This window comes from Acomys minous (genome assembly GCF_964271855.1).
Source record: "Acomys minous genome assembly, chromosome: 11".
NCBI lineage: Eukaryota > Metazoa > Chordata > Mammalia > Rodentia > Muridae > Acomys > Acomys minous.
Window position 1 is genome coordinate 103,584,389 of NC_140492.1, and position 22,490 is coordinate 103,606,878.

The 22,490-nt window shown below is 41.7% G+C and overlaps 1 protein-coding gene across 3 annotated transcripts in view; it reads left to right on the top strand.

Annotated features, from left to right (window-relative positions):
* The first annotated feature begins 4,384 nt into the window (after positions 1–4,384).
* ZFYVE16 (zinc finger FYVE-type containing 16) overlaps positions 4,385–22,490 on the top strand; it is a 42,962-nt gene continuing 24,856 nt past the window's right edge. The window contains exons 1-7 of one of the 3 annotated variants that reach the window (XM_084801954.1): positions 4,385–4,543; positions 4,867–4,989; positions 13,309–13,337; positions 14,177–14,284; positions 15,327–17,605; positions 19,175–19,271; positions 22,096–22,257. In XM_084801954.1, coding sequence (XP_084658080.1) covers positions 14,215–14,284; positions 15,327–17,605; positions 19,175–19,271; positions 22,096–22,257 — 2,608 coding nt within the window. In that variant the 5' untranslated portion in view covers positions 4,385–4,543; positions 4,867–4,989; positions 13,309–13,337; positions 14,177–14,214. Of the gene's footprint in view, positions 4,544–4,866; positions 4,990–7,490; positions 7,887–13,308; positions 13,338–14,176; positions 14,285–15,326; positions 17,606–19,174; positions 19,272–22,095; positions 22,258–22,490 lie in introns of those variants that run through there. The other 2 variants (XM_084801953.1, XM_084801955.1) reach the window with 2 other exon arrangements.

The window sequence follows — 22,490 nt, forward strand, 5'->3', positions numbered from 1 at the left end:
TAGGAGTTCCAAGATCAAGGTGTTGGCAAGATCTGGCAAGGACCTCTTTCCTTCACAGATGACTCCTTACTGGGTGTTGCCATGCGGGAAGGGACTGGCCTTTTATGATGGCAAAGTCCTCTTAATCTCATGATGCCCCAACGCCTTCATTTCCTGATACCATCGTCTGGGAAGTACTATTTCAACATATGAATTTTGAGGGGATCCAAACATTCAGAACACAACATATTTCTACATTTACATATGAGCCACATTTTATACAATAGAATAATTTACCTTTCTCGCTGAGGCATTTCTTTTCTTGTCTTTTGTTTGTTTTTGAGACAGGGTTTCTCTGTGTAGCCTTGACTGTCCTGGACTCACTTTGTAGACCAGGCTGGCCTCGAACTCACAGCGATCCACCTGCCTCTGCCTCCCGAGTGCTGGGATTAAAGGCGTGCGCCACCACTGCCCGCTCAGGCTAGTTTCTTGTTAGAGATGCTCTGTTCATCGGGGTTTTGAGGATTCAGCCACTTCTGGTCTCTCTGGAAAGTAGGTTCTGGATGACTTTATTTTGTTGAGTAAAGAACCCAACTTAGAAATGACACATGCCATTCCTGCTCACAGTTGACTTGCCTACGTCAGACCTGTGTCCCTACTGCTCAGCTACAAGAGGGCAGGAAGTGTGCTGCAATTATATGCCCAGAAGACAGGAGAATGAAAAACATCTGGCAAAGCACTCCAATGAATTCCTTACTAAGAACCGCTATGTCTTGGCGTTCAAGCCTTGGTGTCTTAAACCTTGGGGATGACTATGCCTTTTTGCTACCCTTAGGATAGATATGAGTGCTCATCCATCCTGTCCGGCCATGTCCTTTGATGCACAGTCATGCAATGCACCACATGCAGAGATTGTGAAATGAATGTGAGGCTATTGGTAACTTAATTATGAAGTCAATCATTTTTTAAAATTTGATCTTTTTATTTCTCTGGTCCTGGGGAATGGAGCATGGGCTGCTTGCCCTGAGCGTCACCCTTAGCCCTTAGCAATACTTTCTAGAAGGCAATGTTGGAGGCTGAAAGACGGCTCCGTGGGTAAAGGGTGCAGAGCAGGAAGCTGTGGAGCTCAGATCCCCCAGACCTCACGTAAAAGGCTTGCAGCTGTGGTAGATGCCCTCCAGCTCAGCACTTGCGGGACTGAGACAGTAGGTATCAAAGACAAGCTAGCTTGCTAGAAGAAACCCACACTGCAGGATTTTGCAAGGAGTCGGTCGCTGATAGGAAATACAGTGTAATTATGGCATGCAAGCGTTGATATCAAAATCATTTTTTTTTTATTTTTTAAGCAACTAATCATCATGTTATTCTTAACTCATTTCTTGGTCGATGACTTCAAAAAGAAATTTTGGGTGCTTGAATTGTCTGGTAGGTGTCATAATTATAACTGCCCCTCAGGAGCTGAAAGGCTGTTTCCTCAATGCTAAATCCTAGCACTTGTGTGAAGTTGTTAACAGGAAGTGTGCCGTTCAGAGAAAGGCCTCTCTAAGGAAGTGTTGCTGTGCTTTGGCCCACATTCCCAACACCAGAGAGGATTCCTGAGCACTAGGCTTGCTTACAGCAGAGCAAAGCTGCTTATCCTGGGGAATGCTTATCTCCTGTAATAGAGAAGAGCTAACAAGCAGTAGGTGGTCAATAAATGACAGCTATTTGTAAAGCATTCTTGATAGTTAAGTAACTGTGGGTGCCTCAGGGTTCACACATAGGTGTGAAACATCACTCTCTGTGTGCTCTGCAAACAGCCACTGTCTGTCTCCTTAACTGCTTGTGTATTGCAGGCTAGGTACAAAGTTTAGTTTGCACTGGTGAAGAGACTCTCAGAACTGATTTGTGATTGTAGTCTCCAGAGAAAAAGGGACTGAGCCTGGCAGTGGAGGCGCACAACTTTGATCTCTGCTCTCCAGAAGCAGAGGCAGAGGCAGGCAGATCTCTTGAGTTCAAGGACAGGCTGGTCTATAGAGTGAGTTCTAGGACAGCCAAGGCTACACAGAGAAACCTGTCTGAAAAACAAAATAAAGAAAGGAAAGAAGGAAGGAAGAAGAAAGAGAAGGAAAAAAGGACTGTTGACGGGAATTGGAAGCATTGGTTTTAAACCACTTTCGCGCTATTGATAATTCAGACATCTAAAATCAGGCCTTGAAAAACAAACAAACAAACAAACAAACATACAACAAAAAGAAACATTACAAAACAAGAAATCCAGGTGTTTCTAAAGGCAGCACTCACATAGAATAGCTCTCAAGCCTTGTTCTTTTTCTTCTTCTTCTTCTTCTTTTTTTTTTTTTAGACAGGGTTTCTTTGTGTAATCTTGGCTGTCCTGGACTCACTTTGTAGACCGTAGAACCAGGCTGGCCTCGAACTCACAGAGGTCTGCCTGCCTCTGCCTTCCAAGTGCTGGGATTAAAGGAATGTGCCACCATTGCCCAGCTTTAAGCCTTGTTCTAAGTTAAAAAGTTATTTTCTTTTATGTGTATGAGTGTTTTGCTTGCTGTATGTCTGTGCACTTTGTGTGTCCACGGTGTTGGATCAACCACAACTATAACTGGAATTACAGACTGTTATGGGTTCTGAGTACTGAATTCGGGCCCTCGGAAAGAGCTGCCAGTGCTCCTAACTGATGAGCCACATCTCTCCAGACCCAGAAAATCTGCTTTGAAATATGCTTGAAGGCAGCTGATGTGCCATGTGGGCATCTCAGGCTATGTATTTTCCCCTGTCACAATCTTTCTAAGAGAGTTTCTAAGCCTATCAATTTCTGTCACACAACTAGTAAGTGATAGAAAAAGAATTCAGATTCAGGCAGTGAGAAGGGAAAGGGGGAATAGGGGGCGGGGCTCTTAGTTTCAACGAACAACACAGTCCCAATAAACAGGAGGGAGGCAGGAGAGAAAAGCAGGGGAAAAGGATAGGGACCCGGGAGGGGAGCATCCTGGCCTATGAGTTTCTGGAAGTTCTATCTTCACCTCCCCTCTCCTTACAGGTGTGCCTGGGGAACGAACTTGTGCTGCTGCACCTGGCTCCCAAGCAGGTTCTGAGGATTCGAACTAAGGAGGCAGGCTTGCGTGGCAAGCACTTAAATCCACGGAGTCACCTCCTTCGTCCATTTGTCAATTAAAAAGCTATGATAAACCGGGTGTGGTGGCACATGCCTTTAATCCCAGCACTCGGGAGGCAGAGGCAGATGGATCGCTGTGAGGTCGGGGCCAGCCTGGTCTACAAAGTGAGTCCAGGGCAGCCAGGGCTACACAGAGAAACCCTGTCTCAAAAAACAAAGCAAAACAAACAAAGCTATAAGTATTTTTGCACACCAATCTTTTTGTTCTAAAGCATTTCCTTATAAAGTGTTGTTGTTTTTATTTTTAAATATTTTATTTGTCTTCACATTATACTATATAGATACTTTTGCCCCTAATATGAATTTGTATGCATGAGTCCCTGTTTCTGAATTGAGGTTTCGAAAAGGTTACAGCCCCATTTTATTGTGAACGATATCTAACATGTAATAGAGAAAATACACATTACATTTTATGGAATTATTACCTTAAAAATTTTTTGTTTTTGTTTTTGTTTTTTTTTAGAGACAAGTGTTTCTCTGTGTAGCCTTGACTGTCCTAGACTCGCTTTGTAGACCAGGCTGGCCTCGAACTCACAGCGATCCGCCTGCCTCTGCCTAGTGAGTGCTGGGATTAAAGGCATGCGCCACCACACCCAGTTTATGGAATTATTCTCAAGACTCAATAATGTAAGCAACGCATCTCTGAGGACGTGAGCTCTGATACGTGACGTTTCTGAGCACAGATCACAGCGATAAAACTCGCAATCTCGAAAGCCTGGGCGCGCCAGCTGTACCTGAGCAGGTCCGGATACAAGTTTTCTCTTCTCTCGCTTTGAGTGTTAGAAAACTTGTGCTGAAAAAGACGAAGGCCGAAGCAAAGCAGAGAGCGCGCGAGTGGCGCTCCGTTTCTCCTTCAGAGAAGTTAGCAGGCTTCTGTTTTTAGACAGCAGCTGCTAGAGGCCACAGCGGGCTGGAAATGCAGAAGTACAGCCAGAGAGGCAGGGCGGGGCTGGTGCACTCTCGCCCGAGGGGAGGGACGGGGCATTTGGGTGCAGCCGGGGGCTGTGGGGTGGGTGAGACATCGTGTGTGCCGCAGGTTTGGCCGGTGAAAACCCGGGCGCAGCGTCAGCTCGATTGTGGCGCCAGTCGCCTCCAAGCCCTGCAGCAGAGCGTCCCAGTGTAGATTTCCAGCGGGAGCCGAGCCGCTCAGCCATTTCCGGCGCGCCCGCGTGTACGGGCTCGGACCCGGGCAGCGCGCACGCGCAGAGGCCACGCCTCCCGGAGGGGGGCGTGGCAGGGGAAAAAAGCCGTCTCTGCGCCTGCGCGCCGTCCTGGTAGGTCGGCACGGGACTGAGCTTTGGTTTTGGGTCAGCGCCTCGCAGGGCCTGGTCGCTCTTCACGCCTCACTGCGGCGTCGCGTCGAGTCCCCGAGAGCTCGGCGGCGTTGGGGAGGTAAGAGCCCCGGAGCCGCCACCGGCCTCTCCTCAGCGTACTGCGGGCGGAGGGGCGGGGCGGCCGCGGGCTCTGCGGGCTGCGACGGCCCGGGCCTCGCCTTCCTGGGCGATCCGCCTGTCGAGCTGGGCGACCCCATCGCTGGCCTGGCCCGGAGCGCAATGGACCCCGCGAGTCCCGGTGTCACCGGTTGTCGCCGCCGCCTCCGTCTCACGGATGCCCCCCCCCCCGGGTGTCCGCTCTCGCTGCCTTTTCTTTGATGCCTCTGAAGAAATGACCTTAACTTTTTAACGGCTAACCTGTTTGTACGACCGTGATTGCAGATTGTTAACAATTCCACACTCAAGTTCTTGGTTGGACGTGTCAGGAAACCGGCCCTAAAATTGAATATTAAGTTCATCTCTTTATTCAGAGGATAATTTGGTGATGTCATCCGGTTCCATCACGTATCCTTCTGGTTTTGGCGTTTCTTGAGTTGGCAAAAGTTTAATGGTTTGGGTCCAGTAGAGCTCTGGTTTCTCACGCAACTTCTTTTTCTCTCTCTTGGATATTAAACTACATATATAGTAGTAAGCTATTTAAAAGTTACAGCTAGGGATGATAGAGTTCTACCCTGCAAAAGTAACCAGCCGCTTGACATTTTGACATTTTTCTTTGCCCATTTTGCCCCTGTTGCATTTTAAGTTTAACGTGATCAGGTTGTTTGCTTGCCCATGTTTTTTGTTTTTGTTTTTGTTTTTTTGGGTTTTCGAGACAGGGTTTCTCTGTGTAGCCTTGGCTGTCCTGGACTCACTTTGTAGACCAGGCTGGCCTCCAACTCACAGCGATCCACCTGCCTCTGCCTCCCGAGTGCTGGGATTAAAGGCGTGCGCCACCACCGCCCGGCTGCGTGCCCATGTTTTTAAGAGCCTTAAACATAGACCCATTATTTTTGTTCTGTACACATTACATGTGAACAAAAACATCTTTTGAAGTAGCTACTTTACAGATAAAACTAAATTCCTTATCTCCAATCATAATGCCATGTTACACATAGTAACCCTTGTGATAGAAGGGAATGACAGCTGGAAAGTAGTGCTGAAAAAAATTATTAATACAGTATATTTACCATTTTGGAAATTAAGAAAAAAATTTTTTTCACATAGTCACTTAAAAATAGTACTCTAATGAGCATGGTGGATCTTGACTGCAATCCAGCAAGTCATGAAGGCAGGAAGACTGAGCTATAAACCAGTCTGATGTACACAGTAAATTGCTGTCTCAAAAATAAAGCAAGAAAAAAGTAAAAAAAAAAAAATCATGGTACTAACTAAACACCTCTATTGAAAACCAACTAGGGAAGAGGCCAGCATTGTTTTATCTGGAGGGAAGTTACTTTGGTGTCTGGCACACGAAAAGACAGCTGGATTCTTGTATTTCCTGCTTTGCCCTGGTGTGCTGGCCTGTTCCGATTAGAGCGCATGAAGAAAATCTGTCTTTGCCTAGTTACAAGGCTAGAAAGGAGAAGACCTTGCTTTTAGGGTTTCTCAGCAAAGCGTGAGAAAAGGGATTTAACCATTCTTCTGTTAAATGTGCTATTCACTTGTTGCACTTCCCACTTGCAAACTTTGCAACATTGAAAGTTCCTTGTGTTCTTGAGCACGGTGCTGGTGTTTTTCTGGAGGCCAAATTGCTAGGTCATAAGACTCGTACCCACCCCTCCCCCCTTGTAATTTGATAGACAATAGAAATTAACTTGAATGCCTTTCATAGAAAATTTCTGTTGTGTTCCATGTCAGTTCTTTGACTTATTTCATCTAATGATTGGTAAAGTATCTGCATATTTTCAGTAGTTTTGGGTTATTTCTTGAATTTAGAAAGAATTGCACCCCCCACACTATTTCTACATATTGTTACATTGTTTGCCTGAGAAGCTGTATCATTTTCTGACAGTAGCAGTTAATACTCTTTCTTAAAACAACAACAACATAAAGTACTTTATCAGGGGGCTGGAGAAATGGCTCAATGGTTAAGGGCACTGCCTGCTCTTCCAAAGGACCAGGGTTCAATTCCCAGCACCCACATGGCAGCTCACAACTGTCTGTAAATCTAAGATCTGACACCCTCACACCAATGCACATAAATTAAAAATTAAATAAAAATATTAAAAAATAAAGTACTTTATTAAAAAAAACCTTGGGTCTTTAAAAATCCTAATTATTCTAATGCATATTCAATATTTTTCATGGTCATATTATTGTCTTTCCATATAATTTTTAGCCTACTTAGAGTCTAGTGGTCAAGTGCCTTTCTAACAGATAAAATTTTTTTTTATATTGAAAGGATGAGTTATATCATTCTAAATCAATTAACTTTATATCCCAACCATAGTCTCCCCTCCTCTCCTCCCAGTCTTCACCCCTTTCCATCCACTCCTCCCTTTCTCTTCAGAAAAGGGCAGGCGCCCCTGAATATCATTCAGCCCTGGCATATGCACTTGTGCTAAGACTGGCATCTCTCTCCTGTTGAGGCTAGCAGAGGCAGCCCAGTGGGGGAAAGGCGCCCCAATGTTCCGCTGAAAGCCTTGCCTGGTCACAGGAGATGGCCGGTCCAGGCTCCACATCCTCCATTGCTAGGAGTCTTAGCTAGGGTCACCCCTTAGATTTCTGGGAGTTTCCATTGTCCTAGGGTTCTAGCTCATCCCAGAGATGCCCCCCCACCCGTTCCAGTTTCTTCCAGTATTCTCTCCCTCAGCCCCTCCCATTACTTCTGTTCTTATTCTCACCTCTTCACCCATCCTATTTTATTTTTATCTATTTTATATTAAAATAAATAAATTTTAGTATTTATTTTATTCTCATCATATATTATTTTAAAGGGAAATAATAAAATGATCTTTTTCTACCCTGTTTTTAAAAGTTCATGCTTTTTTCTTTTCTTTTTAGAAATAAAATGTATAGATATACACTTCAGTTCTGAAAGGCTTACATAATCTCTGCGCTAGATTTAGTTTGGTATTTGTTCCTCCACATTTTCCCCTTTGCTGATACTATTTTAATAACTTATTTGTAGAGAATAGATTTTTACTATACAGAGTTTTGTGATTTTCTTCCGTTCAGCATTGCATATTGGATATTTTACAGAAGTGTGTCTAACTAGAGCACCGTCTTACACAGACAGATGTGGGGATCATCCGCTGTGTAATGCCAGGCTCCTATGCTCTCCTGTAGTCTTTTCCTAGGTCACTTCCATTAACACCTGTGTGCTGCCAATTTCCAAATCTTTATCTCAGAGTCCTTTCTGCATTCCAGGGCCTTCCATTCAACAGCAGCCTCTTGGACATCTCCCCCAGGATGTTCGCAAGGTACATCAGATGGTAGTCCAAGTGTCTCCCTTCCCCCTGCTCCTCGAGTTGTTGTGGTGGTCAGTGTACGTCCATTGGTCTACCCAGTCACCCACAGTGGAAGCCTTCTCCTTTGTTTCGGTCTCCTAGAGTTCTGATTCTTTAGCTTTTTTTTCCTCTTCACTTCAGTCTCTGCTCATGTTCTCATTGTCTCTTATCTTAGCAACTTTAGATGTTTCATTGATGTCTTATTTTCTTATTAATCTTCCCTGTTGCTACAATTTTTCTAAACCATTAAGAGGCTTTTAAAACCATTTTCTAAAGTTTTTTATAAAACTTTGTCTGGAAATCTGAGCATACGTAAGTGGCCAAGTTAATAAAAATATCTCAAGTCATCATTGGGCTGGCACTGTGGCACAGTGGTAAACGCAAGCGCTGCAGCCAAAGCCTGACCCCTGGGGGTCTGATCCCAGGGCATGCGTGATCGAGGACACGCATGATCGAGGACAGTGCTAGCTTCTGACCGCCACACACACAAATAAATAAAGAGGTAGAAGTGAACAAATAAAGCTCATTTTCATGTACACGAGATTACATCTTGTCAATGCTTCTCCACATAAAATTTAAAATGAGAATATATCATACATCTGTTTCTTCAATTTATTTTTTTAAATATATTTTATTAATTTATTCATATTACATCTAAATTATTATCCTATCCCTTGTTTCCTCCTTGTATCTTCCCATTCCTCCCTCCCTCCCGTTTTCCCCTTACTCTCCTCCCCTATGACTGGGACTGAGGGGGACCTTGTTTCTTCAATTTATAATAGATCACTAGCTCTAAGGTACACTCTGTGGTTGAAATGAGGAAATCCACAGGTTAGTAGTAGTTCGTGTTAAAGGGGCTCAGTGAAAGTATTTGCATTGTCATACCTTTTGCAGATTGCTGAATTGTGTTGTTTCCTGTATTTTTGGCACTTCAAATAATATAATGTTTAAAGTAGTGAGTTATGATGTTGAGACTCTGTGTAAATAAATGTTCTTTAATGGATCCTTTGGTTTGTTTTTTAAAAATCCTGACTTTTGCTAGTAAAAAAACCGTTCTTAGAACATTTTGGCGACCTTCCTTCCTTTCTTTTTTTAATTTTTGAGATAGGGTTTCTCTGTGTATCCTTGGCTGTCTTGGAATTCACTCTATAGATCAGGCTGGCCTTGAACTCAAAGAGATCCCCCTGCCTCTGCTTCCCGAGTGCTGAGATGAAAGGTGTGTGCCACCACTGATTGGCTAGTGATAATTTGTTTTGTTTGTTTGTTTGTTTGTTTTTGGGCTTTTTTGAGACAGAGTTTCTCTGTGTAGTCTTGGCTGTCCTGGACTTGCTTTGTAGACCTGGCTGGCCTCAAACTCACAGTGATCCTCCTGCCTCTTCCTCCCGAGGGCTGGGATTAAAAGTGTGCGCCACCACACCCGGCCTGATAATTTTGTTTTTTAAATAACATTCTATATTCAGAGTTCCCTTACTCTTCTAACCTATGTGTGTACTTATTCATTTACTGGTTTTGTGAGACAGTGTCTCACTATGTAGTGCTGGCTAGCCTAGAATTTGCTATGTGGATCAGATCAGCTGTTCTTGATCTCCTGTCTCTATTTCCTGAGTACTGTGTTTTTAAAAACTATTATATTTAATTTTTAAAATTTTTTTGTCAAAGGGACAACTAGCGTGATGCATATGCTTTTAATCCTAGTATTCAAGAGGCAGAGATAGGCAGATCTCTACAGGTTAAGGCCAGCCTGATGAACATAGCAAGTTCCAAGCCATTGAGGGCTATACAGTGAGATCTGTCTCAAAAAGAGGGTGTGGTGACCATAAAGATAAACATAAGTACATAAAGATTTAAATGGTACTAGAGATTTGTAACAAAAACCCAGTTTCCCCTCTTGCTCTTCTTACCCAGAATCCTACTCTCCAGAGAAGCCTACCTTTGTCTTTCCCCTCCTCCCCATGTGAATCATAGCACACAGAAAATGATTTCACCAAATATTTCTCAATTCTCTTATGGATGATACAATAATACTTTAAATGCCTAGGAATGAAGTTAATTTGTTATTAGAAATAGATGCCTTAGGGCAGTAAAAACTAATTTTCTCACAAAACTGAGATAGCTTCAGTGCCAATGACTTCAGTTTTTTGTTTTTGTTTTCTAACCTCCAGATGTTTAAGTAACATATTTAGCTGTGTAGTTCTTTCCTTTCCTCAGTTGTACCCTACTCTAGTTTGGTATCGTAAGATGTAAGAGTTAATATTTCCTGCAGCAAAGGCATCCACCTCGCTCAACATGGTAGTGCACATTCCCCCCATATTCTCAACTAACTTTGTGTTACTGTGTGTTTATGTCATTACTTAATTACTGCTTTCCTAGAGGTACAAGCGACCTTAATATTTTGTGTCTACCTTTCATGCATCATTATGAATACATTTTCTATCTTTGTTTTTCCATATAGGTTTTTTCTGTATAGTTCTGGCTAACTTCGAACGTGCTCTTTGGACTAGGCTAACCTTGAACTCAGAGATCCACCTGCCTCTGCTTCCTGAGTTCTGGGACTAAAAGGCATGCACCACCATTCCTGGCTCTTATATCTTGTTCATGTGTAGTTTGTATTCTTCGGGATTTTAATTGCTCAGACAAAATGTATCCAGTAATCTCTTTGTTTTTCAGTATCTCTCATAGGATGTCTGACGCCTTGCTTCTGTCTCTGGACCTGCTATCTAGCAGTTTTTCTAGGCTACCATTTTATGACCTTGTATGAATTCGTTTGTCTGTCTCTGATGAATAGCGTGTTGCCTAGATTTCAAGTCTTCATCTTCTTTGGAGTCTCCCTCATATTTTTAGACTACATCTTTCAATATGAAACAGTATTTCAACCATTACATTTGATTGTTGGTTTCATTTGTTACTTTAAAATTTTTAGAGCATGGTTCTAATGCTCCTTTGTTCTGTTATTGTTGAGAAGGCTAATGCCAGAGCGATAATCAGCCCCATTACTTTTCTCTGGGAACTCTTGTATTTACTCAGCAGCATACCTTATATGGTGGGCACCAATAGAGACACTGACTATGGGGCTAGAGAGACAGCTCATCAGTGAAGCTACTCTTCAAGAGGACCCAGGTTTAGTTCCTAGCACATGGGGCCTTACAACTCTCTATAACTCCAGTTCCAGGGAATGTGACACCTCTTCAGGTAACCCTGTGATACACAGACCTGCACACAGGTAAAACAGCTATACATGTAAAATAACAAAAAAAGAGGGGGGATATGAGTGAGTATGTGAGTGAACAAAATACTAGACCCCATCCTATGAAAGTTTAAATTCCAAAAGAAAGTTACTCCAGGTGGTACGGTAAATGTATAAGTAACTTATATAATGCTTTGCAAGGACATAAAGTAAGTAGTTGCTTTAGGAAATAGGAGTTCTGTGCTAGTGTTCCTTTTGCTTTCAGTCTTAAACACTTATTTCCAAAAGTCAGCACTTTTCCCTCTGTACCCTATAATGGCACTGTTTCATACATTTGTAGTAAGTCTGACTCTTGGTGTATTCAGTCTTTCACTCTGGGATCTCTGACCTTGTAAGTCTTGGTTTTTGTCAGGTGCACATTGAGAGGTGGTATAGTCTCTTATGCTCTTGGTTCACCATTGTACCATATGTGTAACTTTACTTTCCTGTAACATCCACTGTATTCTCCAGCTCTCTCCAGCTCTCCCTAGTTCCAAACCATTGGCAGTCACTGTATGGTCATGATTTCTGTGGTCTGACTTTTTCAGAATGCTACATAATTGCATCATAGCATAAATAGAGATTCTTCTATTTATTGACATGTGTTTAGAGATCATTACTGTGCTTTTGTGGCTCAAACTTCTTGATTTTTTTTTTTTTTTTTTTTTTGGTGTTTCGAGACAGAGTTTCCCTGTGTGGCCTTGGCTGTCCTGGACTCACTTTGTATACCAGGCTGGCTTCAAACTCACGTCGATCCTCCTGCCTCTGCCTCCCGTGTGCTAGGATTAAAGGCGTGCGCCACCACGCCCGGAGCTTCTTGAATTTTTTAAGATTTCCACTGTTGATTTTATGATCAGCTGCTGTTCCTCATATGTTCCTTCCTTATGGTTTTGTGTTCCCATTTCATAGTTGCATAGATGCTTCTTTCTTTCAGAATATGCTTTGGTGTTTTCTTATTTCCTGCATTGTCTCTTCTTCCAAATTCCTTTTATTAACTTAGTATCTCTGCTTTGTGTACATTTCTATGTGTATGGTATAATGGTATATTTGACAATGGAAACACAAGCTAACAGGCTTTATTGAATTAAGATGCCGTATATTGTTATTGAAAATACATCTGAAATGTACCTTGGTTTAATCTTTCTATGAGTATTGTTTAACTTTGAAAATGACCTTTTCTCTCTGGCTGATCTATCTTTGGAGTTTAGTTGTTTCCCTATAATGTGCTTAAGAGTGTGAATTTCTGTTTATTTTTTATTGTGATATGATGTATTACTTTTATTTGTTGTGAATCCTGGAAAAAGTTGTTGGCATTGCCTTCAAATGAAATTTCCCCGTGTTTTTCCCCTTGTGGGACTCTATTCTCATTCTATTATTGGAAAATTTCTATTTTACATTTATCTCTTCTTCATCTCTCTGTGCTGCTTTTCAGGCATTCTCTCTCCTTGTGCTTCTCACTGCTGCATCACCTGTAGCCTAAGTTCAGGCCTCTGAATCATAATTAGTTTTTAAAAACCTTATCTCACTCCTGTTCATTCTCTATTCCAGGCAACGTTTGAGTGCTTTTATTTGTCTATATCCTTTCGTTTGTATGTATTTTTACAAAATTTTCATTGCTCGCTTTACAAAAATTATACTCGGCAATACTTTGGAAGTGGTTTTTTGTTTGTTTGTTTGTTTTGTTTTTTAAAACTAGTTATTTACCACAGACTGCTTGAAGAACCTAGTTTTCCTGGTTTAATTTATATAATTGCCTTGTTTTTAAAAATCTTATTTAGCTGTCTTTAGATGACTGAATTTCCTGTAAACTTGCAGTTTTCGGATTTGATTAAACTCAGGCTCATGTTGTATGTGGTGGTGTTTTTCCACAGTATTGATGTTGAAACTGATTGCTGGGCTTCAGTGAATTGACCCAACCCTGATATCAATGAAGTTCCCCATCAGACTTTTCTCTAAAGTCTAAATATTCATTGGCAACAATTGCTTAGCCCATTTATTGCAGTAGGGGCTATGAAAATATTTTTTTAAAGTTTAAATCCTTCTGCATATATTTACTGGAATTCTTACCTAAAGAACATTCCCTTGGCAACTGTTGTATTATTTCAAAGTGTATTCTGTACATAAGTGAAGGATTAGTTCTCTGCTTATTTTCCTTAATTCATTAATTTTCAGAGTTATAGTACCATAGCAACCCCCAATAGGTGAGATGCTTTGGTTTTGAGCTTAACATTATTATGATTGCTTGGCTTTTAATTTTTATTTGGTTTGTTTTCAGTTCTGTGTTCTCTTCATTATTTTGATAGCCACTTGTCCCATTGAGGTGAGAAAGAGCCCCTTCACTTAGATTCTTTCCTTCTGACGTTGATCACTGGAGGATTCTTGCAGCATCTCAAGCTTATTTGGTAGAGTTTTTGCCTAGGTACTTCACAGATCTTTTCATAAAACTTTTCTGTGCTCTGTTTTTGTTTTTATATAGTATACTTTATATTACTTGACTTCCAACATTTAAATATTTTAGCTTTTCATTGTGAATTTTTTTTGACTTGTGAGTTATTTAAATACATGTTTTAAAATTCATAAAATGGGCCTGGAGAGAAAGGTCAGTGAGAAAGAGTGCTTGCCATGTAGGATTAGACTTGAATTTGAGTTATAGTACCCATGGTAAAGCCAGACATGGCTGTGTGTACCTGTAACCCCAACATTGTGTGATAGGTGGGTCCTTGGGGCTCTAGGCTTCCAGTTCAGTGAGAGACCCTGTCTGAAGTCAGTATAGAGCGAGTGATAGAGGAAGATAGGGTTGTCCTCCTCTGGGTACAGTCACACAGTACAACAACACAGCAGCTTGTGTGTGCAGATGTTGTGTTGTAGAAGTTGGCTCTCATGTCATTTTCATGTTGAGACCAGTTTTCTACCTAAGTTATGGAAAAGAAGTACTGTTTAACTTTTTTTTGTTTCTACTTCAATTGTTATATTGGCACAGAATAGATGGTATAATATTTATGTGATAGAAATGAAATATAACGTACCTTTTCTTTTCTAGATACACAAGAATTAAATTCTGAATAGCCTATAGGTAGGATGGACAGTTACTTTAAAGCAGCTGTCAGTGACTTGGATAAACTTCTTGATGATTTTGAGCAGAACCCAGGTTTGTTGGTTTTTCTATTTTGCTATTAGAATCTTAACAAAAATTATATTTCAATCTTGGTCACATTTTTATATTCTCTAAAAATAATTTGTTGTTTCATTATAATGTATGTGTTTATTCTTATACAGTTAGGATAAATAGGCAGAAATAAAAGTTTGTAGATACAAACTTAGAAGAAAATCTTTATAAGGAAGCTAAAAGCAATTTGATTAGAGCTCTGTAAGATGAAATGTCATTACTAACAGATGATATTTTCTCAGAATGAAGTTAGGAAATTGCAGAGCTATCCTGGCTAGATTTTTATTGTTGTGAAAAAAACACCAGGACCAAAATCGACTTGGGGAAGAAAGGGTGTGTTTCACCTCACAGTATTTAGTCCATGACTGGAGGTGGGAACTGAAGCAAAGACTGTGGCAGAGTAATGCTTACTGGCTTGCTCCTCATGGCTTGTTTGTTACAACTCACAACTACTGGCTAGGAGTGGCACCAGCCACAGTGAGCTGGGCCCTCTCCCATCAACCCTCAGTCACGGTAGTGCTTCACAGACTGCCCTGCAGACCATGTGGTGGAGATATTTTTTAAATTGAGGTCACTTTTCCTAGATGATTCTAGCTTGTGTCAAGTTTACAAAAATCTCATCAGGACAATGACAGAATAAAAGTAGATAAAGATAAGATTGCTCTTCAGCCTTTTCTGCAACTGAGTTATTGACAGTGTTTCTGTCATCTTATGACAAGTATTAATACGAAGTAAAAACTACAGGCTGGGAATGGTGGCACACACCTTTAATCCCAGTTCTCGGGAGGCAGAGGCAGGTGGATCTCTGAGTTCCAGGCCAGCTTGCTCTACAAAGAGAGTACAGAACAGCCAAGGCTACACAGAGAACCCTGCCTCGGGGGTGTGGTGTGGTAGGGAGGGGAGAACTAAAAACTAGAACAGTTCAGAGCAAATAAAAAGTCAATATAAAGTTCTAGAAAGCATATCTTCAATCTTGATTTGATTTGGATCCTCTGAGTATCTTTGTGCTTCTATTTTCTACTAGATAAACAAGATTATCTCCAAGATACACAGAATGCATATGCTTCTAACCACTGTTCAGTTTCTTCAGAGTTGGCCTCTCCACAGCTAGCGTTACTGCTGCCAAAGGACCAAAGATGCATTAGTAGTTGTGCCTCATCCGAAACATGCTGTGAAACAAATGAGACTTTTCTCAAAGAAAAACCACACGAGGGGTTACCTTCTAGACAGAATGAAAAAAACGTAGTGGGACTTGATCTTCTCTCTTCTGTGGATGCTAGTACTTCAGATGAGATCCAGCCTTCATGTATGAGACGGTGTAGTAAGCCTGTCTGTGACCTGATAAGTGACATGGGTAACTTAGTACATGTCACCAATAGTGAAGAAGACATTAAAAAGTTACTGCCAGATGACTCTAAATGTAGTACAGATGCTGTGATCGCATCGGACTCGTCTTCGGTTTCAGAGGCTTTGATTGGATTGGATTTGTCTTCAATCTCAGATCCTCTCATTGTTTCTTCAGTAGATCATGGTAGTGATGCTGTCAGAGAAGAGCAGAATAATGTCAGCTCTGGCTTACAAGACAGAGATATTAGTAGGATAAAAGAAATGGGTATAAAAGTAGACACAGCACTTTCTGATTCTTGTAAATACAGTGGAACAGAAAATTTAAAGGATCAAATTATCTCTAATGAGTTAAAAACAATTGATTTTAACATGTCATCTACTTTGACTGAACAAAGTTCTGAAATGTCTAATGCCAAAGATAGCCCACAGTATAAGAGGCTGCTTTGTGACTTGTTAAAAGACGACGGCTGTTTAACAGAAGAGAGATTAGATGTGGCAGTCACTAATGCAGACTGTTTAGAAGAGGGAGGTAAAACAATTGCTAGGCCCTGCAAGCTTCCAAAAAATGAAGGAACATCCCTAAGTGACACAGACTCAAAAGATGATAGCTTCAAAGTACCTGATTTTTCCTTCCAGGAAAATAGAACTGCTGTGTTCATGAAAGAATCTGTAAAAGAAAACTCACGAGACTTAGACCTTAGAGATAGTAATGGTGTAGTCCAGGTTTCCCCTCCACCGGTAGCTGTTTCGTGTGAAGGTGCACCCTCCTCACTGTCCTCTCCTTCATTGGCTGGGTCTGTGTGTGGATCCGTACGTGACAGTAATGTGCATGGTGATTGTGTACCTTCTGATGAGTCTGAAGGTCAGAATGATGACACAAAGACTATCCATGAAGAAATGCGAAAGAGTGCTGCCTCAGGTGGGGAGCTCACTAGGGAGACGGGTCTGTTGGAAAAGTGTGAGAGCATATTTCTTCAGCCAGTAAATGAAAAGAAAGGGGACGGAAAGGTTGAAGCCGAGCAGGAGGTAGTCAGTGGTGAATCTGTGGAATACCCCGAGGACAGCAGCTCTGCGGCAGCTACAGAGCCTCAAACAGCACACTCTGCTGCCAACGCCCCAGAGTCCTGTGACCAATGTGAAGGTCTCCCTTTTTCCATCAGTGATGTGGATGGGCAAGAGTTAGACTACTTTAATATTGACGAAAGCATGAGGAGTAGCACGCTCGTCAGTGATGCCGAACTTGATGCTTTTCTGAAAGAACAGTGTCTTCAGAACTCTAACACAGTGTCTTCTGAAGAAAACGAAAATGAGTTACGAACTCAGATGAATCAGATAGATATAAAAGGATTAAATGAAGAAAATGCTAGTGATATATACTTCAATGCTGAAGCAGGAGCTGCTGGCGGAAATGGAGGTGTTGGGATTTGTGCAACAATTGATAAGGAAAACACAGTAGAAAATGGTGGTCCTTCTGTAGAAGAAAAAAGCACGAGTTCAACTGAAAGACAGTTATCTGCCACTAAGTCTGACACGAGGACTGAATTGCCGGTCCCCAGTATTAACACCGAAGCTGTTGGAGGGGCTAGACCTAAGCAGCCGCTTAACCTTCCACCAGGAGCAAGGAGTTCAAAGGAGCTGAGGAAGCCAGCTGTGCCGGAAAGGGAGCCGAGCGCAGCAGGTGCTGTTGCTGCCCCCACTTGCTCTGCAGATCACATACCTGACTCTCAGGCCAGCTTCAACTCCAATTACATTGACATAGAAAGTAATTTTGAAGGTGGATCCAGTTTTGTAACTGCAAACAAGGAATCTCAGACTCAAAACATTTGCAAAGAAGGCTTGATTTTGGGCCAGAAGCAACCCACATGGGTTCCTGATTCAGAAGCTCCAAACTGTATGAACTGCCAAGTCAAATTCACTTTCACAAAACGGCGACACCACTGCCGAGCATGTGGGAAAGTAAGTTATAGAAATCTTGCCTTTTTATTCTGACATGGTCCTGGGGATGACAACTCGATCCTCACACGTCAGGCAAACTCTCTCTGAGGTACTTTTCTATCCTCTAAGTGCTTACGCTCTCTAATATTGATAAATCACATGTGCCAAACTCACTGAACCCACCCTTTGTCCTTGAATAGTTAGTAGTAAGATCATTTTGCAGCCAATTTCCTGATCATTGTCTAGGGAAACACTAGAAAGCTAGCTGGCTTTGTTTGACCTTGTCATACTGTTTATAAACTCTAAGGAGATTATCTTTAAAACCTAGTATGCTTTTTATAGTACCTTCAGTACTATATTGGTTTCAGATCAAACTACCATATCTTAGCCAAATAATGTCCTACTTATGAAAACCAGGGTCTTATAAATTGAAGGCAGGCTCATTCTCACTGAGCTAATATTTAGCTGTTATAGGAAGTTTTTAAAATGCTGGATATATTTCTGTTGCCTTTCTGTTAACATAATTGATTTAGAATGTCTCCTTATCATAGATATGATTATAAATAACAATATTCATTATATTAGAGTTCTCTAGAAAAACATATGTATGTGTATACACACACACACATACACACACACATTTTTTTTTTTTCGAGACAGGGTCTCTCTGTGTAGCCTTGGCTGTCCTGGACTCACTTTGTAGACCAGGCTGGCCTCGAACTCACAGTGATCCGCCCGCCTCTGCCTCCCAAGTGCTGGGATTAAAGGCGTGCGCCACCACGCCCAGCACCACGTTTACTTGTTTGAGACAAGGCCTCTCTATGTTATGGTGGCTGTCCTAGAGCTCTCTCTGTAGACCAGGCTGGCCTCGAACGCACAGAGTCTTGCCTGCCTGTGCCTCCCAAGTGCTGGGATTAAAGGCATGAGCCACCAGTGCCTGGCATTAATATGTACATTTATGTGTGTGTAATTATAAAGGGATCGATCAGATTTGATGCTCGGGGGCTGATCAGTCCAACAGTGGTTATCTGCATGTTGTAGAGCAGATAGTTCCGTAGCTGTTTAGTTCAGGAAGCTGGAAACTTTGAGCAAAGTGACGGTGGTGGGAAAGCAGTTGTGTAGTCCTGTCTGATGCTGAGGCCTGGAATCTGCCTGCAGAGTCCTCCACATCCCTGAGGAATCGGGAATCTGTTGTCTGTACATGAGGGCAGCAGCAATACACACACAGCTTGCCCTCACTGGCTGCCTTTCTCTCCCACTGTTATGCTTGCCAGGCCTCCAGTCTATTGGGCATTGCTGCTCAAGTCCAGGGTATGTCTTTCCCCATTAATTATCCATTTAGTCTTGAAATGCCCTCACAGACACACCCAGAACTCCTAAACACCTCTCCTTCCCATTAACATTGACAGTCGGGATTAACTGTTATACTTAAAGATCATTAAATAATTGTATTTATGATTATGGTGATTAGAAAAACAAATCATGTAATAAAGTAAGTTTTAGCTAATTAAGCTTTGAGCTCCTATCTCTTGCCTTTCCTAAGCTTAAATATACTTAAGACAAACAAATTTGGTGCTTTATTCTTTACAGGTATTTTGTGGTGTCTGTTGTAACAGGAAATGTAAGCTTCAGTATCTAGAAAAGGAAGCAAGAGTGTGTGTCATCTGCTATGAGACTATTAATAAAGGTGAGTATTAACCTGGCATTTTTTTCATCCACTAAATGAATATATATTAAGAATAACTGGATTGTGACAAAGATAAACTTCTTTATTTTCTTAAGGCAAGGATCTAGTGTTGACTTATCTGGCTTAGGTGGGACATCCTAAGGCTTGGTTTCTCTTTTTGTTCCACTCTCACAATTAACACTACCAGTCTGGAAAGGAAGCATTCAGGTACCAAGTCCCTAAGTGCTGCATTTCATCCGCCTACTGTTTCATCATCACTGTCATCCTTATCATCCTAGTGGAAACAGTCATAAAAAGCTACCTTGTTGGTACTCAGTATTATATTTTAACGTTACAAGGCAAGATAGAAGTTCTTACCCATTAGATAATTGCCTGAAGTGAGAATGAAAGATAAGGTGTTACATATGATTTTATAGCTCATAGGGCCACCATGTTGTGTACATGCTTTGGTCTCATGTTTTCCCCTTTATGGTTGTAGAATGTTCCATGTGTGTGCTTCCCATTGTTTCTTGGCTCTCTAGCTAGTTTTCATTTTCAGCAGTGGTCTTTTTTTGAGTTCCCACAGGTTGCATACTCACATGTGTGTGTTTGTGTGTGTGTGTACGTGCTATGCTGTGCTTTTACCCCTAGACACATGTCTGTTCTTTCGAATAGTTCTTGCATTTTCAAAGATTTGTTGACCGTTTAATTCCCCACAAAAATTACTTGACCCTTTTTTGACCAGGCCTGTGAACTAGCTCCTATTAGCCAGGAGAATAAATACCTGATAATAATTTGTTTTTCTCTTTTGAATGAAGATAAATTTTTTCAGCAATTCTCCAAAAAGCTCTGATGTGAGTCTGTTAGCCTGAGGTAAGCTGTTCTACTCCCTGCCTCTGACCTATACTCTGGAAGATAATAGAATATAATTTTAAAAATATTTTTATGTTATCACCATTGTTTATGAAGAAGCTACAGGCTTATAATTGTTTTTCTTCTTGTACTGTTTCTGTAGCTATTAGCCCATGCAGTTTGCTAGAATTCAACTTTTAGAGCAAGTTCCCAAATAAAGGTTCCTACTTAAAAAGCCATGAACATTTGAGTTGACAAGAGGAGACATTCTGACCATAAAGTCCAAGAGAGAGGAGAATATGCTCCCTTAGTGGACTTAGTGGAATACCAAGTTAAAAATCAAAGATATGAGCTGGGCGGTGGTGGTGCACACCTTTAATCCCAGCACTTGAGAGGCAGAGGCAGGTGGATCGCTGTGAGTTCAAGGCCAGCCTGGTCTACAAAGAGAGTCCAGGACAGCCAAGGCTACACAGAGAAACCCTGTCTCAGAAAAAAAAAAATCAAAGATATAACGTATAGGAATGGAGATGAAGCTCAGTGGCAGAGTGCTTGCCTAGCATGTACAAGACATGGCTTTAACTCCCATCAGCACACGCACAAAAGAATCTACTGTGGGATGAATTCACTAGGTGTCTGTTTTATTTTATTCTGATACCTAACATGTTTGATTTAGGGAGCTATTAATGACTATATACTACAAGAAAATTCAACTACAGGCTAGAAGATGATGGAGGTGATCATTTAAACATTGCTATCAGCCATGAAAAAGATGAATTAAAAGTTGTGAGGGGCATTTAATGAAGGGATGGAAGAATGAGTAGAGATTGTGGACAGCGAGAACACTGCAAAGATTGAATCTAGAATGTAAAGCTCCGTGTGGATTTTACTGGCTAGTGGGAGTGATTTCTGAGAGTGCTGTCATTCTGTGATATTAAGGAAGATTGGAGCAGTGACAGTATTTGTGGTCATTCAAATACTGAAGATACCATTGTCCATATTGTTCCTTTTTCTTATTGAAAAATATTCAGTGATCTTTAGGCACTATTCTATATTCTGGAGCTCTAGCTAAGAACAAAATAATTGTTGACAGTGGACTTTTTGAATGCAGAGATGGACAGTAAACAGAGAGGCTATCAGATGGTAATAATACCCTAAACCTAAAGTTAAAATGTACAAACATAGACAGGAACAGATCAGTGCCCATAATAATACTTTATGGTATTATGATGCTTGGCTAGGGACTGAAAGACATAGCCTGGATCTGTGTGAGTTCCTGCGAGGGAAGAGCAGACAGCGAATAAGAAGAACAAGAAGGCGCAGGTCTCTGGCTCTGATGCGCCAGTGGGCTGTACTGAGAGACGACACTGGGGATGTCGGCCCTACAGGATCTGTCATTTAGACAACTTAAAGTTTTAATCCAGTTAGAAAGCCATAAAGGCTGGGGGTGAGTGTGCACGCCTTTAATCCCAGCACTCTAGAAGCAGAGGCAGGCTGATCCCTGAGTTTGAGGCCAGCCTGGTCTACAGAGTGAGTTCCAGGACAGTCAGGGCTATGCAGAGAGACCCTGTCTCAAAAAACCAAAGTGTGGGGAGGAGGGGGAGGAAGAAAGCCATGAAGAATTTAAACTGAGAACTAAGGAAATACTCGTGGAGGTCTTAAAGATTCACTCTAGAGTATGTTGCCAATAGATTGTAGGAGTAAAAGGGGGAAAACAGAGACACTTGTACTCAGTAAAGATAATTTTCTGTAGTAGATATCAAGCATACGCCAATTTAAAACACGGAAATAACTGGTTGTAGCTTATCAAAGTGGAGTGCTGCCAAGTAAAGAAAGAAGCCTGTATTAGTCATTTGGACATCGTTGTCAAGTGCCACTTTCTCCTGATTGGCCATTTATTTCTTTCTCCTTGTAACTTGAAAATTCAAATATTTATTATAGCTTGCTAGGAAGTTCACAAGCATGAGTTTTTAATATTTTTCTTTCCCCTTTATAGCTCAGGCCTTTGAAAGGATGATGAGTCCAGGTGGTTCTTGCCTTAAGTCTACTCATTCTAATGACTGCGCCACCGCCCCGCCGTTTCCGGAGACCCAGCCGTCCAGCACGCCTTCACCTACAGCTCTGCCCACCTCAGCACTGAAGCAACCCAACCCTGAAGGTAACCAGAGCTGCTGCTGTGCTTCCCACCAAGCCTCCACTGTCAAATAGAAATGTCTAGCAGTCGGGATCTAGACAGGAAAGAGAAACCAGCTAAGCACCAGGGGCATTTATATTGGGAGTTGGTATGCATGTGTGTTGGAGATTGGAAACTACCTCAGGAGTCTCTGGAAGCAGGAAGCAGCCACCACCATTAGGAGTAGGGGACAGGCGGGGAGAAGGTAGTGTAGCACT